Genomic DNA, 15,952 nt, shown 5'->3' on the forward strand with positions numbered 1-15,952 from the left:
ATGAATGAGCCATCATTCTCACCAGCATTATTATTTGATGATAACTGTAAAGCAACAGTCGTTGTCATTGTGAGAGCTGTTTATTGAGTACAAACGATATACCAGGAATTGGGCTAAGCAGTTGCTTAAGTCTTACAAACCCTCCCGTGAGGCGAGCGCTGTTATCCTGTCCATTTTTCAGATGAGAAAACTGAGGCCTCAGGAGGAGAAGCAACTTGCCCAATATGAACCCAGGGGGTTTAAGCTCTTGAGCTTAGGAACTCAGGATCTGTCCCGATTATAGACTCGAATCTCTGCTCTGTCCCTCGCCAATCTTGAACTTTAGAAAGTCGCTGAACCTCTCTGCGTGCCTCAGTTTCCTCGCCTGTCACATGGGGACCCTTATATCGAAGCTTCCTCGCATCAGAACCCGCCTCCTAGTGATGTTGCCCTAGTGACGAGTGTCAGCGCAGGCGCGGAGGGAGGGGCAGTACCGGAGCCTCGGCGGGAACCCCGGGAGCGGGCGGGGACCCGGGAGCCCAGTTCTACTTCTCTACTTCTTCCCCGCTGCAAGTCTGAGGAGGGAAGGAGTAGAACTTCCCCCTTCCCTCCCCTAGGCTTCGGCGGCTGAGTGACGCCAGGACTCCTGGCCAGGACCCGCGGCGGCCGCGCAACTGGCCGAGCGAGCGGAGGACTGGCCGAGTGAGCGGAGGAGGCGGCGGCGCGCCCAGCATGGCCGGAGCCACTCCCTTAGCTTGGCCGCCGCCGCTGCTGTCGCTGCTGTCCCTGCTGTCGCTGTTCTGGGCGTCCTCGGGAGCCGGTGAGTGACCCCGCGCGGTCGGGCGGCCCCTGCTCCCCCTCTCCCTCCCCACCCGCCTGGGCCCGGCCCCCTGGGTTCCCCGAGGCAGAGCGCACCGCCCTTCGCGTTGGGCTCCCCTCCGCCCCCGGGATGGAGAAACGCCGGGTTGGGGCGAACTCTCCTGACAGCTTCCTTGAAAGCCGCGGGACCTCGGGAGATTTCTGAAGGGCAGGGCGGGCCAGCCTCCGGGAAAAAATAAGGTGAAAGGCGACTCACGCCCGGGCACCACACCTCTCGACCCCGCTCGCTAGAAGCGGACCGTTCTCCCCAGCCCCCAATAGCCCGCTGACAACGACAGAGGATGCTTGATGCGGGGGGTTGGGGGGGGGAGCAGCGGCACATAACCCCGTTCCCGTTCGACCCCACATGTCTGACTCTAAGGACATGGCCATTCATTCATGCATGCGTTCATCCCACACACGTTTATTATAGAGTTCCTACTATGGGCAGCCTTCCAAGTTACTGGGGCTACAGCACTGATGTCAGAGGGCGGTGCGCTCAAAATAGCTTTTGGCGTTTAACACATGTGTGGGCTCAGGAAAGTGACCTAAGCTCTCTGTTTCCATAAAATGTGTGGGGGGGACGGGACAGGGGGTGGAACTCTACCTACCTAGTAAGACCGTGTCTTGGGAAGATGCTGAGCTAGGTCAGATGCACTGGAGAAGAACAATAATGATAACGATAATTCACGTCAACAATAACAACACTGAACGCAGGCTTGGGGAAACCAGAGTCTGGCCATGTCCCAAAAGGTCTCAACCCAGGCTCTGCCCCTCACCTGCTGGTTAGCTTAGGCAAGTAGCTTGAGCCTGCAAGGCTCACCTGCCCCCTCTGACCAATGGGGATGAAAATACTGGTGCTCCCAGTGTGGATCTCATGGGCCCTTGGAGAGGGTTGGAGGAGGCGTCACCTAAGGGAGCTGCCCAGTGCCTGGCACACAGTGGAGCTTGGGCCTGGCTATTACTCAGAGTACGAGGCCAGAGAAAGGCCACTTCATCCAGTTTCATCCTCATAGCGGTCTTGCCATCAAGAGAAGGAGAAGGAGACTCACTTGCCCAGAGCGGTCTTGCCTCATGGAGGGAGAAAAACCAAAGAAAAGAGGTGAGCCACATCAGGATGTCATTGCTAGAGCCAGGATTTTGGACCCAGCGCATGGAGGATGCAGACAGAAGGCAGAGTGGAAGGCTTTCTGGAAGGGTGACATGTCATTCTCAGAGAGACAATTTGCTGAAAGCCTGGGTGTTTCCTTTTCACCCATGAAGCCTAAGTCGGCAGCTCATAAACAAGGGAGTTCCCAGGAGACTCATCAGAGAAGGAGACTCACTTGCCCAGAGCTGCACAGCACGTCCATGGTGGAGCTGGCATTCGAAGCCAGACTAGCATGCTCACCACTCCACAATCCCCTTGTGTCCAGACCGTGCCCTCCCTCGACACAGCATGCTCCAAGCACCCCAGTCCACTACCTCCCAGCCTCCTCTTCCTCATAACAATAATTATAATATTCACCTGTATAGGGTGCTTGGCATATCTAATCCCTTTACATAAATTTCCTCATTTAGTCCTCCCAACACCCTCTTAAGTTATAACCACCCCCATTTTACAGATGAGGAGACTGAGGCTCAGAGGAGTGAAACCAGCAGCACAAAGGCCACAGCTAGTGAGTAGCAGGACTGAGAGTCAAAGCACTTAACTCCTTCTCACCTTGTCCCTCATCCTTATTATTATTAATAAGGACGCATAACATTGTGTTTCTTGATATCGATAATAGCCAACACATATTGAGGACCTACTATGTGCAGGGTGCCCTGGGCAGAAAGATTTTCATCTGGAGCCTGGTGGATGAGAGATCAGGAGTCTTAACTGTAGATGGCCCGGGTTCAAATCCACCTCTGCCACTTGTGCTCTGTGTGACCTGGAGCACAAGACTCTGTGCCTTGCTTTCCCTCTCTATAAAGTGGGGCTGACGGTAGTGCTTACCTCAAGGAGCTGTTTAAGGCCTGAATGCTGGGAGATGTGTAAAGTGCTCAGAACAGCCCCTGATCTTTGTAAGCAACCCGTGAATGTTAACTGTTCTCAGTCCCATTTTACAAACTAGGAAAAAGAATCAGAGAGGTTAAGGAAACTGCCTGAAGCCTCACAGCAGAGATCTGAGGGCATCCAAAACACTGGGGCTATGATCACCTCCCTTCTTGTGCTAGGATCCCCTACAAACATTTTCCCAACCCGAGTCCACATAGAGTAATAGCAGTAATATTTTATTTCATGGATTCTAAGATCTAGAGTTTCTTCCCTTTCCACACCTCTAAATCCAGGATGCTCTAACCACTGAAGACAGGTCGTGCTGTAAATGACATCTTAAAATTGATGACTCAGGGGTGATGAAAAAGTTTGTGGTGGTTGCACAACATCGTGAATGTACTTACTGCCACTGAACTGTACGTTTTAAAATGGTTTAAGTGGCAATTTTAATTTTTTAACCACAATATTGACCACAATTTTAAAAACTGATGATGCTGAGATAGAGGAAATACGGTAACAACAGTCCGACTGAACGGGCGCGACCCGGTTGCATACCCAATCCAGCCCCCCTCACCCTCACCCCTGGATCCGGACTGACCCTCCCCACCTCCGTCCCCCCTCCCCACACACACTCCCAACTAAGGGGCTCCAAGGCCCAGGTGAGCGACCTCCCAGGCGCCTCTCCCCATCCAGATCAGGGACACCCGGGTGTGACCCGCCCCGCGTTTCCCCGCAGGGATCAAGACAATCGGAGTGCTGGCCCCAACCCCAGGTGCGCGGCTTTCTGGGCGACACCACGGAGCTGCCGTGCAAACTGCAGCCGCTGGAGCACAATGTGACGGTGACGCAGGTGACCTGGACTCGGCAGAAGCTGGCGGAGGCCGCCCGCAGCGTGGCGGTCTTCCACCCCACCCAGGGCCCCAGCTTCCCGGAGCCCGGCCGGTTGGAGTTCGTGGCCGCCAGGCCAGGCGAGGAGCTGCGAGACGCATCGCTGGCCGTGCGGGGGTTGCGCGCCGAAGATGAAGGCAATTACACCTGCCAGTTCGCCACGTTCCCCAACGGCGACAGGAGCGCCCGAACCTGGCTCCGGGTGCTCGGTGAGCCGGGAGGAGGGGGGCCGAAAGGGAGGGGTGTGTGGGTGGGGTAGGGAGGTAAGCAAAGAGAGGGAAGGGCCCGGGAGGGAGGGAGATCCCCTCCCGAGCAGAGATTCCGCGGGGACAAAAGAAGGAGGTCGGGCAATGATGGGGCGGGGGATGCAGAAGGGGAGATTCGAGGGGGGAGGGGCTGGAGCACCAAAAGAGAGTACTAGAGGACGCTGGGAAGTAAGATCTTGGGGATTGAGGGCCGAGGGGATGGAGGTGCTGGGGAGGGGGGAGGGGGGGAGTGGCTGGTGCGAGAAGGTGGTGGGACAGGAAAAGGCCCTGGAAAGCGGAAAAGCCGCTACCAGCTCGGGAACCTCCTTTCCTCATCTGCAAAATAGGCTTAGTAACAACAGTGCTGCCTTCAGAAAGCCGTCCTGAGGGTCCCGGGAGTTTATCCAGGCGAACTGCTTAGAGCAGAGGCCTCTGTGAGCTGGTGATAGGGGGTCAGTTATTGTTACGCCCTTTGGTGAGGAAGGGAGAGTTGAAATAGACAGACTCGGAGGAGGGAATTCTGATACCCAGTAAGGCGGGGGGGGGGGGGGGGGGGGGGGGGGGGGCGGGGGGGGGGACACCCTTGGCATTGTCATGGAACCATGTGTTCATTTTTATGAGCACCAGGGAAAATATGACAGACCCTCCTCTTGGCAGCTGAGTACAAAGTCTCTATGCCTCATTTCCTCATCTGTGAAATGGAGATCCGCTATGAGGATGAATAAGAGCTGACGTTTCTTTTCTGCTTATGTGCCAGGAACTGTCCCGGGCCTTGCATGAATGACTCAGGAAAGATTAAGTGCTTGGAACAGTGCCTGGCACACAGTACCCAACCAAAGGCAACTGTCGTCATTTCAGAAAACTTGGGACTTCAGGTCTTATGATTTAGGATGAGGGTAAAACAGAACCAATGAGTCAAATTAAAGAGAAATCTTCAGTAACAAGAACACAGGTACTGAGGCGAAAGGAACCAAGTGAAACCCCAGGTCTTGGAATCACCAGAATGATTAAGAAATGGTCAAGGTAGTTTTGGAGTCAGACAGACCTTGTGGGGAGGTCCAGCTCTGTCGCTGACAACCGTGTAACCTTGAGCCAGTCACTCTCCCTCAGACCCTCCAGGGCACGGCTCATCCCTCCCTCTCCTCCATGAAGCCCTCTGTAACGCTCCCCCCACAGATTCAGGCACCCCTTCTGGGATCCCCCATCCCAGCCTTGCCCACTCTGAGTCATCACTGCCTGGGGAAGTCTGTCTTCCCCTTGGACAGTCCACCCCGTGAAGGCAGGGGTGGGGTTGTCTCGGTCGTTGCTGGGTCCTCAACACTGCCCATCACAGAGCCAGGCAATGTGTTCAATTACCAATAATAATAACATACATTGAGCACTTATTACACGCCAAGTACCATTTTAAGAGCTTTACCTGCAAATTCTCATCGCTGGTGATCCTCTCATTATACCCAGTTGACAGACAAGGAAACTGAGGCACGGACTTGCCCAAGGCCACCCTACTGCTCAGGGGCAGAGCTGGGATTTGAACCTGGCCACATCCTGTCCCCTCAATGAGCCGCCCTCCTCTGCTGCTGAGATGTTTGTTGAATGACTGCAGGTGAGGAGTGACCCGTCCCTTTTGCTTCTTTCCCCCAGCCCAGCCCCAGAACAAGGCTGAGACCCAGGAGATCCCGCTCAGCCAGCTCAGCCTGGAGCCTGTGCCCGTGGCCCACTGCATCTCCAGGGGGGGTCGCCCGCCCGCCCGCATCTCCTGGTCCCCGCCCCTGGACAAGATGGCGAATACAAGCCAGGAGCCAGGGCCCCTGCCCGGCACTGTCACCGTCATCAGTCTCTTAACCTTGACGCCCTCCAGCCATGTGGATGGCAAGAATGTCACTTGCAGAGTGGAGCACGAGAGCTTCGAGGAGCCGGTGGCACTGCCCATGACCCTCACCGTGCCCTGTGAGTGGACCCCAGTGTGAGCAAGGGCAGGAGGGGCTGCCAGACTGTCTCCACCCTCCCCCACCATTGTCTACACTGACCCCCCCACACCCAGGCCACTCCCAACATCACCCCCATCATCCTCACTGGCTTCCCTGATTACTGCCTACCCCCGTCCGCACATCGTCTACACCGGCTCCCCTGGGCCACAAATGGCACTGTCCTTCATTGTCCGTACCAGCTTCTTATTTTGTTTCTTTTGGCTGCACCACGTGGCATGCGGGATCTTAGTTCCCCAACCAGGGATTGAACCCGTGCCCGCTACAGTGGAGTCTTAACCACTGGACCGCCACGAAAGGCCTATACCAGCTTCTTAGGCCACAGTCCACACTGCTCCCCGATTGTCTACCCTGGCCACTGCCTACACTGACGCCCCATATGGGCTCCTTTGAGCCCAATCTTTACACAGTGCCTACACCTGCTTCCCTGGGCAACCGTCCACACTGACCTTGTGCACATTGCTACACCACTTCCCCACCATCTACACCAACTCCTTTGTCCGTTTTCTACCCTGCCTTACCAACCATCTACACTGGCTCCTCTGGGCCCCAGACAGCGCTGCCCTCACTGTCTACACCCGTCATGTAGGCCACCAGCTGTGGGGAGTTGGCACTGTTCCCTGTGTTGTCTAGAGAGGTGCCCGTGACCACTGCTGCACTGAAACCCTGCATTTTCTACACGGGTTCTCCCAGGCACTCTCTCACACCGACCCACAACACTGTCTACACTGGATCCCCTGGAGAGAGGTCTACACTGGCTCCAGTGTAGTCTGCACTTCTCTCTAGCCCACTGTTGTCTACACTGGCTCGTCTGCGGGCTGTGTCCTCCCATCATTGTCTATACCGAATACTCCCTCCCCAGTAGGTGCTGTACTGATTCCCTCAGCACCCCCCCCCCCCACCTCACACACACAGAAACACCCTGTCTCATTGGCCTTCCCTCTGGGGACTTTGAAAATCTCCCCTGTCGATCACATTTGAGTTGGATAAGCAGCAGGCTGAAACAGGCTCATCCAGGATTTTTTCCTGCGGGACTTATCAGAGCCTTGAATATGTTCCTGTGTATTATGAGCGCCCAGGAGGCCTCTTCTCACAGGACAGCCCAGGCACACCAGGATCTGGCTTTACCCAGGAAAACCAGTAGAGAGAAGCAGGTCCTGAGAAGCCCTCTCTGTGCCCCACCTCCTGGCACCCTGCTGAGGACTCCCAGACTTCCATTCTCGGAGCCGGGGGTGGGGGTGGGGTAGAACCCATCGCCCCAGACCCCTCGGAGGCCTCTCTACCCTGAGCTGTTCCCCAAAACCCACCAAGGCCCTTTTCCTGTTGTGACATGAATCCCAATTATCTTTAGACCCCTCTGAAGGCTCTCTGTCTCTGAGCCTGTGTGTCTGTTTCCCCCAGACCCCCCCGAGGTCTCCATATCTGGCTATGATGGCAACTGGTACGTCGGCCGTAGCGAGGCCTCCCTGAACTGTGACGTCCGCAGCAAACCGGAGCCCACAGGTTATAACTGGAACACGTGAGTTCCTGGGTCAGAGGGAGGAGGGGCTGGGAACCCAGCTACCTGGGTCCTGAGAGATGAGGGGGTTGGGGACCTCGATTCCTGGCTCTGAGGGAGGAAGGGGTGTAGGCAGGAAAGTAAAAAGAGAGCAAGCACTCAACTGCAGGCCCCCAGGAAAAGGTCTGTCTTGCGTGCGCACAGTTTATGCGGTGGTTTAGTCCAGGTGTGCTGACACACCTGCTCTTTATGGCGTGCCTGCTGTACTTAGCTTGAACCCACAGGATCCCCACACTCCAGGCACAGTCTGCACTATGGCCAGGCCTGGATTAAAGATTAGCTGGGCCGCAGGAGCTGCCGTCATCTGCCCGGGCACACAGCCATGGGGCACAGAGGTGACCCTCCCATCGGCGTCTCGCTCCAAACCTCATCCCCTTAACCTCTGGGCTGTGCCACCTCCCCAGCCATCACGTGTGACCTGCTCAGTCACCTCTCACAGAGCAAATACTGTCCCATCCCCGTTCTCTTGACTGAGGGGCAGAGCAATGAGAAAATCTCCTCAAATCCATACCGAGGCCGGGGTTACAAGTGGGGGAAGATAAAGGCAAAGGGGTAAATTGTTTTACGTAATTTTTTAAAATTTATTTATTTGCTTGCTCCGGGTCTTAGTTGTGGCACGCGGGCTCCTTAGTTGCGGCATGCAAACTCTTAGTTGCGGCATGTGGGATCTAGTACCCTGACCAGGGATCGAAACCGGGCTGCCTGCACTGGGAGTGCAGAGTCTTATCCAATGCAGTACCAAGGAAGTCCCATGTTTTATGTAATTTTTATTGGGCCTTTTTTCTTATTTCAAAAATAACTTAGCATTGTAGAAACTTTAGACAATATGGTTATGAGTAAAAAAAAGAAAATAGCACCTGTAGTCAGGTATCCAGTCACCTCCAGAACACCTCCACTGTTACCCTTTGTTATACATCCTTCCCGTCTTTTCTTCCAATATTTCTAAACAAAAACTGTGCTGTAGGTACAATTTAAAATTTTTTCCTCTATCTCATGAACACCTCTCCATGTCAAGGCACATAGATCTATTTTCCCCCAACACTTTAAGAGGAAAATTTTCACACATACAGAAAAGCTGTAAGAATTTTCCAGTGAACGCTCAAAAACCCCACCACGTGGATTCTCCCTCTGATATTTTCACGTACTTCTTTATCACATTCCTGCCCATCAGTCCATTCCTGTCTCCATCTAGCCAATAGTCCTTATCTTTTATGCATTTCAAAATACCCACAGCCCCCTTCTTCATGGTGCTGCAATTCCGTCATAGATGAGCCCTTCAGTGATTTAACCCATCCCAAATGGGGATACGGAGGTGCTCTCCTGTTTTCAACTCTGCAAATGCCATGGTGGTGAACATCCCCGTCTGTCCATCTCTGTGGACAGTCACAGTCGTGTCTCAGTGGTTGGCCGGAGGAACTGCCGGTCGAAGGTTTTCAACTAGTATTGATGGCTGGCCGTTACCTTCCTGCCCCAAAGCACCACGATTCAGGCTCACGAGCCACACAGCCGGGTTTCCATGCCAGCTCTGCCGCCCAAATCCATGCCTGCGTCTCCTCCATCCATTAAACCAGTGTTTCTTGACTGCTTACTGTGTGCCAGATGCTGCTGACCCACAAACCTTGGTTAATAAAATAGACCAAATTCCCTCCCCTCTCAGAGCTCCCATTCTGATGGGGGAGAGAAACAATTAAACAAGATAACATGGGAATTCCCTGGTGGTCTAGTGGTTTGGATTCTGCGCTTTCACTGCAGGGGCCCGGGGTTCAATCCCTGGTCGGGGAACTAAGATCCCACAAGCCGCAGGGCGTGGCCAAAATAAAATATTTTTTTAAAAATTTCAAAAGTAAACAAGATAACATTGTCAAGAACAGAGTGTGTCAGGTGGTGATAAATGCCATGGAAAAGATAAAGCAGAGGAGGAGAGTGAGAAGGGGGTCACTGCAGTTAAAAGAGGGTGGCCAAGGAAGGCGTCACAAAGGTGACATCTGAACAGAGGCCTGAAGGAGGTGAGGGTGGGCGGTATGGGTACTGATGGGAAGGGCATTCCAGGCATAGGGAACCGCATATGTGAAGACCCTGAGGTGGGAACATAGCTGGAGTGTTCGAGGATCAACACATCAGCCACCATGGATATAGAGGCGAGAGCAAAGGGGTCAGTGGCATCAGGGAGCCAGCTTGTGTGGGACCTGTGCCCGAGCTAAGGACTTTTCCTTTACTGGAGGGCTCTGGACAGAGAAGGGACTTGGGCTGACTTAGTTCTTTTTTTATATATATAATTTTTTTTAATTTTATTTATTTTATTTAGTTTTGGCTGCACTGGGTCTTCGTTGGTGTGTGCGGGCTTTCTCTAGTTGCGGCGAGCAGGGGCTGCTCTTAGTTGCGGTGCTCGGGCTTCTTTGAACCCATGTCCCTTGCAATGGCAGACGGATTCTTAACCACTGCGCCACCAGGGAAGTCCCCGAGCTGACTTAGTTCTAACAAGGTCTCTCAGATGCTGAGTGGGGGACAGAGCGGGGTGGGAGCGGGGGTGGAAATAGGGAGCCCAGTGAGAAGGTTCCCCCAGGAGTAGGGGGAACAGACCAGGGTGGTGGCCGTGGTCCTTTGCTCTCGCCTCTATATCCACAGTGGCCTCCTTGTAGATCCTCAAACACTACAGTTATGCTCTCACCTCAGGGTCTTCGCATATGCTGTTCCCTATGCCTGGAATGCTCTTCCCATCGGTACCCACACGGCTCACCCTCACCTCCTTCAGGCCTCTGCTCAGGCCCTGAGGAGTCGTCAGACTCAGGCTAGATTTTGAAGGTGGGGCAGACAGGATCTGCCGATCGGCTGGATGGGAGTGTGAGAGGCAGAGCTGGGGGAACTCCAGGCTTGCCCTCAACTTGTACTCTAGATGGCATGAGGGTTTCTGTATTCCTGGCATACAGTGAGTGCCCCATCACCTGTTATTCTAGGCCTCCAACCGAGGCCACTTCCTCACCTATCTGTCTCTCCTAGGACCATGGGACCCCTGCCACCCTCTGCTGTGGCCCAGGGCACCCGGCTCCTGATCCATACCGTGGACGAGTCCATCAACACGACTTTCATCTGCCTTGTCACCAATGCCCTAGGGACTGGCCAGGCAGAAGTGACCGTCCTGGTCACAGGTAAGAAGCCCCCTGGGTGGGGAGAACAGAAAGATCAAAAGAGGAAATCACAGTAGGCTTCCCTCTGAAGGAGGAGTTTAGAGGTGGTCCCTGGTTAAACGAGTCCCTCAGCCACAAGAATGCTCTCTAGCTCCCATCCTTCCCCTAAGCCCCCCTCATGGAAGGTTTACTCTCTGTTAACTCAACATCTGTACCATTGGAACCATTGTACAGCCACCTGGACACAGCCCCTCTGGAAACCCAGGCTGGGGTAGTTGCGTGATGCCTTTTCCCAGTAGACTCAGGAAGGCCATTCCAAGTGTATTAGACAGAACTCTATCATTTGCAGTTGATAGAAGCACAACTCAAAATAGTCCAAGCAAAAATGGGACTTTATTGGAAAGGTACCTTCAGGTATGGTTAGATCCAGGTGCTCCAACTATGTAACCCAGGAACTTTTCTTGACCCCTCTTGTCTCTGCTTTTCTTGACCTCTCTTGTCTCTGCTTTTCTCTATGCTGGCTTTATTCCCTGGCAGGCTTTCCCCTCAGGAAGGTAAGATGGTCCTCAGCAGCTATAGGCTCACAACCCACCAGTTTAGAAATCCCAAGGGAAAGAATACACCACTTTCAATAGTCTAGCCAAAATCCCAGGGCTGGCTCTCATTGGCTCAACTTAAGTTACAGACCACCCCCACCCCCATGAACCAATCACAGTAGCCAGGGAGAATGGAATGCTCTGATTGGCCAGGCCCAGGTCAAAGTCCCACCCTAGGAACCAGAGGGTGGGGTCAAGTCCACCTAAACCATATAGACTGAGGGAAGCAGAGTGGTAGCTTCCTTAAAAAACGAAGGGTAGGGCTTCCCTGGTGGCGCAGTGGTTGGGGGTCTGCCTGCCAATGCAGGGGACACGGCTTCAAGCCCTGGTCTGGGATGATCCCACATGCCGCGGAGCGGCTGGGCCCGTGAGCCACAATTACTGAGCCTGCGCATCTGGAGCCTGTGCACCACAACAGGAGAGGCCGCGGCGGTGAGAGGCCCACGCACCGCGATGAAGTGTGGCCCCCGCTCGCCGCAACTGGAGAAAGCCCTCGCGCAGAAACGAAGACCCAGCACAGCCATAAATAAATAAATAAAATATAAAGAAAAGAAAATACATTCAGAAAATCAACGTAAGGCGTACTATTTCACAAAAAACAAAAAACAAAAAAACGAAGGGTAATATTTTGGGGGCAGGTAAAAAGCCTGAAGTCTCTCATCTTAAATCTCTGCTTCCTTCTCTTCCTGCAGGACTTCCCAAAGAGCCGTCACATTCGGGCTTGTCCTCTAAGATCATTTTCATCCTGACTTTCACTATCATGCCGGTTGGTCTACTCCTGGGGCTCCTGATTTATGTCTGGAAATCCAGAAACTCCTGTGAGTCCCCTCTTTTTTGCGACATCCCCCGCCTGTCTGCCATAAATGAACATCACCACAGCCAACATAACTGAGCACCTACTATGTGCCAGGCTCTGCACTAAGCCTTCCACGTGGCAGCCTCTCACTGAATCCTTACCCCAATACCATGAGTTTCCCTCATTTGACAGACGAGGACACTGAGACCAGGCAGTTTTATTCATTGGATCATTGATTCATTTTACAAAGTGGGAGCAGCTCCTGTAGGTCCTCGAAGGCCACAGTAAGGATTTGGCTTTTAATCCAGGTGACACAGGAGCTCCTGCCGGATGGATGGAGGGTGGAATAACATTTAACCCCCACCCCAGCTCTCTTCCATCTGTCTTGCTCACGACTGGCTCCCTCCCTGCTCTCACGGAAAGGACGGGGGTGGCAGGAACTGGTGCCCTGATCCAGAGCTCTAAAAGGATCTGACATTCTCTCACCTCAAGGGCTTTGCAAGCCTGTTCTCCTGCCTGGAGCAGCCTCCCCACAGCTCCCTCTGGCAAAGCCCTGCGGCTAATTCTGTAATCAAAAGAGCTACATTTTGCTGAGCACTTTCTCCATGCCAGGCACTTTCTGCGCACAGCCCCCTTGAATGCTCACAACCACCCTGCAAAGAGAGTCCTGCTATGAGCCCATTTTACAGATGAGGAAATGTTTGCTCAGAGAGGTGATGTCACCTGCCAAGTCAAGAGTAGAAGGCAGTTCTGATGGCTACAAAGCTTTGTTCCTTCAACCACTAAACAAAATGGCCTCCTCACATCCCAGCGGGAGGCCCCCTCCTCCAGGAAGCCCTCCCTGATCTTTCCCGAAATGAGCCAAGCACCTGCTTTGGGCTCCCCCACCCCAGCCTTGCCCACTCAGGGACATCACTGTGTGGGGACTTGTCTGTCTCTCCAGTGGACTGGGAGCCCCAGGAGGGCAGAGCTAGAAGTGTCATGGTCATGGTTGTGTCCTCAGCACCACCTACCACAGGGTCGGGCACAAAAGAGGCATTTGAGTACGTGTTTGCTGAATGCATGACGTCCAGAGCCAGACTGCCTGTATCTGAGTCCACACTCCACCGCTTTATTGCATCACCATGGGAAAATACCTTACTCTCTCTGACTCAGTTTCCTCCTCTGTGAAATGGGAGTGACTGTACCTTATAATATAGGTACAGTACTTAGTGCAGCATTTGGCACACTGTAAGCCACACACTGGGTGTATATATAAGCTATGATTATTATCACTATTACGAATATGCCTGTTGTTATTAACATAGGCACCATGAGGAGAGGGATTTTTGTCTGTTTTGCTCACCACATCCATATCCCCGGCACCTAGAATGCACCTGGCACAAAGTAGACATTTTCCATTTGCTGAATAAATCCCTGTTTGATGGTTGAGGAAACTGAGGCACAGAGAGGTTAAGTCAATTACCCATGGTCACACAGCTGCTAAAGGACAGAGCTGGGATTTGAACCCTTCCATCTGGTTCCAGAGCCTGCGCTCAGTAAATATTTATGTATACTTAATAACTGAATGAATAACTAGATGAAGCTCATACCCCAGTTGTGTTTTATAAATGTAGAAACCATTTTGGGAAGTGATTCCCCCACATCAATAGCAGAGCCAGGCCTTAGAACTCAGGGGGCCTGGCCACCCACATGCGCCTTCTTCCCACACTTTCCAGCGTTGTCATTCACTTCTGACCACTTCTCCTCCTGTCTCCTCAGGTTGGAACAAGTACAGTTCGTCTGCTAATGGGGTAAGTGTGGTGATGGAGCTGAGGAGGGTATGGGGGAATTCTGCACGAACCACAGATTAATCACTGTGGGCTTTCCCAAGGAGGGGCCAGGCCTCTCTGGGCACCTGCAGCACTTAACCAAAAGCCAGCACAGCCTCAGGAGTCAGGTCCTGGATCTTTTCTTCAAAAGCCTCGAGCATCAGTTCCCAAACCCTTCCTGCTGGGCAGAATCCCCTGTAAGGTTTGCTGAAACGCAGGTTCCGGGAACTCCCTGGCGGTCCAGTGGTTAGGACTCCGCGCTCTCATTGCCGAGGGCCCGGGTTCAATCCCTGGTCAGGGAACTAAGATCCCACAGGCCACATGGTGTGGCCTAAATAAATAAATATAAACTGTAGGTTCCTGGGCCCCACCCCCTGAGAGTGGTCTGTCTGGTGGGTCTGTGCTGGCGTCTGGGGACCTGAATTTTCATAGGCACCCCGTCCCTCCCCTCCCTACTCATGACCACACCTGGAGAAGTGCTGCCCTGGCTTCCAGGGGCGGGGACAGAAGCAGGCCTGCAGCTCTTTGCATGCTGGGCTTCAGCAGGAAGAATTGTTTTGGAAAGGCCTGAGGCTAAAGTTTGTGTATTCCCCCTTCCAGAATGTCATCTATTCAGCTGTTGGCTGTAATGCCAGCTCTCCCAGGGATCCACCGACAGAGGGCACCAGGTGACAGCATCGGGAATGAACAGAGAGAGTCGTCACTGGGGCTGGTGAGGAAGCGGGCCTCGCAGCTGGACAGCCACCCCACCTCAACGGATGACGTCTCCCTCCAAAAAGACTGGCCACCCTTCCCTTGCCAGACCTCAAGAATGTCCCCTCTGCCTCACAACACAGTGGGCGGGTGCAAGCTCAGGGGTCCTCAAGACCAACCCTCAGGTTGAGTCATTCACCATAAGGAGTCACAGAACTCAGGAAAGCTGTTTACACACTGTTACGGTTTACTACACTGCAAGTGGGACAGACAGAACTGTCTGTTGGAGAAAATACCTTAGGGAGATAGAGACCCTGGGCCCGAATGCAGGGCATGAGCCACTCTGCAAGAGAAAGTGAGAAGGATCTGGGCTTCTCTCTAGGCAGATGGGAGAATGCAGAACAGAGAAGGACGGGAAAGAGATGCGACCCAGCAGCACGGGAGTGGTAAGGGGGTGACAAGGCCAGTGGGACTCCACAGTGTCAGGGACACAAAGGGAGGTTAGTTGCCTTGCTGCCACATAAACCCCTTGTCCGTCCCCAGCCCCCAAACACCTCATTAAAGTTTATTTATTACACCTCGAGTGGCTGTGTGCGAGGGGATCTTTTGTGGGAATTGAGGGACAGAGTTTTGCTTGGACCATCACCATGTGAGACAGAACCAAAGGCATGGAGGGAAGACCTTGAATCAAGAGGGTCACAAGGACACGAATCCCCAGGATTCTCAGACACCAGGGGGAGAGCATGTCTTACTTCTCTCTCTCTCTCTCTTTTTTCAATTCTTTTAACTACAAAATACAGGCATACCTCGGAGATATCGCGGGGTCAGTTCCAGACTATCGCAATAAAGCAAGTCTTGTGGATTTTTTGGTTTCCCAGTGCATATAAAAGTTATGATGGGAATTCCCTGATGGTCTAGCGGTTAGGATTCAGCGCTTTCACCGCCATGGCCCGGGTTCAATCCCTGGTCAGGGAACTGAGATCCCACAAGCCATGCGGCACAGCTAAACAGAAAAAAAAAAAAAAAGTTATGTTTATACTGTAGTCTATTAAGTGTGCAATAGCATCATGTCTAAAAACAATGTACACACCTTAGTTTTAAAATGCTTTATGGCTAAAAAATGCTAACCATCATCTGAGCCTGCAATAAGTCGTAATCTTTTTGTAACAGTAACACCAAAGATCACTGATCACCATAACAGATATAATAATGAAAAAGTTTGAAATATTGTGAGAATTACCAAAATATGACACAGACACAAAGTGAGCAAATGCTATTGGAAAAATGGCACAGAGAGACTTGCTTGACACGGGGTTGCCACAAACCCTCAATCTGTAAAAAATGCAGTATCTGCAAAGTGCAATAAGGCAAAGAGCAATAAAATGAAGTGGGCCTGTA

At 52.9% G+C, this 15,952-nt stretch overlaps 1 protein-coding gene across 4 annotated transcripts; it reads left to right on the forward strand.

Moving 5' to 3' along the window:
* Positions 1 to 464: 464 nt before the first annotated feature.
* On the forward strand, positions 465 to 15,137 carry PVR (PVR cell adhesion molecule). Of its 4 annotated transcripts, none has more exons than XR_009006167.1 (9): positions 465 to 799; positions 1,854 to 1,939; positions 3,594 to 3,954; positions 5,632 to 5,937; positions 7,377 to 7,494; positions 10,531 to 10,679; positions 11,196 to 11,212; positions 11,562 to 11,828; positions 11,947 to 12,044. XR_009006167.1 is itself a non-coding variant. In XM_007168110.2 (9 exons), exons 1-9 carry the CDS (start codon positions 712 to 714, stop codon positions 14,531 to 14,533), a joined length of 1,338 nt encoding a protein of 445 aa, XP_007168172.2. In that variant the 5' UTR covers positions 465 to 711; the 3' UTR covers positions 14,534 to 15,137. The 4 variants fall into 4 exon arrangements, 2 of the variants coding, with proteins under 2 accessions (XP_007168172.2, XP_057390803.1); XM_007168110.2 differs by lacking the exons at positions 11,196 to 11,212; positions 11,562 to 11,828 and adding exons at positions 13,812 to 13,843; positions 14,462 to 15,137 and having other exon boundaries at positions 11,947 to 12,072; XR_009006166.1 differs by having other exon boundaries at positions 11,196 to 11,828.
* The last annotated feature ends 815 nt before the right edge of the window (positions 15,138 to 15,952 follow it).

Source organism: Balaenoptera acutorostrata, chromosome 19, assembly GCF_949987535.1.
Source record: "Balaenoptera acutorostrata chromosome 19, mBalAcu1.1, whole genome shotgun sequence".
Classification (NCBI taxonomy): Eukaryota; Metazoa; Chordata; class Mammalia; order Artiodactyla; family Balaenopteridae; genus Balaenoptera; species Balaenoptera acutorostrata.

What these genes read in the sequence shown, in the direction of transcription:
- PVR (XM_007168110.2), top strand. Translation starts at nt 712, where the DNA reads ATGGCCGGAGCCACTCCCTTAGCTTGGCCGCCGCCGCTGCTGTCGCTG. An exon ending in AGTGACCGTCCTGGTCACAG is followed by an intron (nt 10,680 to 11,946) that starts GTAAGAAGCCCC and finishes CTCTTCCTGCAG; the next exon opens with GACTTCCCAAAGAGCCGTCA. An exon ending in ACAGTTCGTCTGCTAATGGG is followed by an intron (nt 13,844 to 14,461) that starts GTAAGTGTGGTG and finishes TCCCCCTTCCAG; the next exon opens with AATGTCATCTATTCAGCTGT.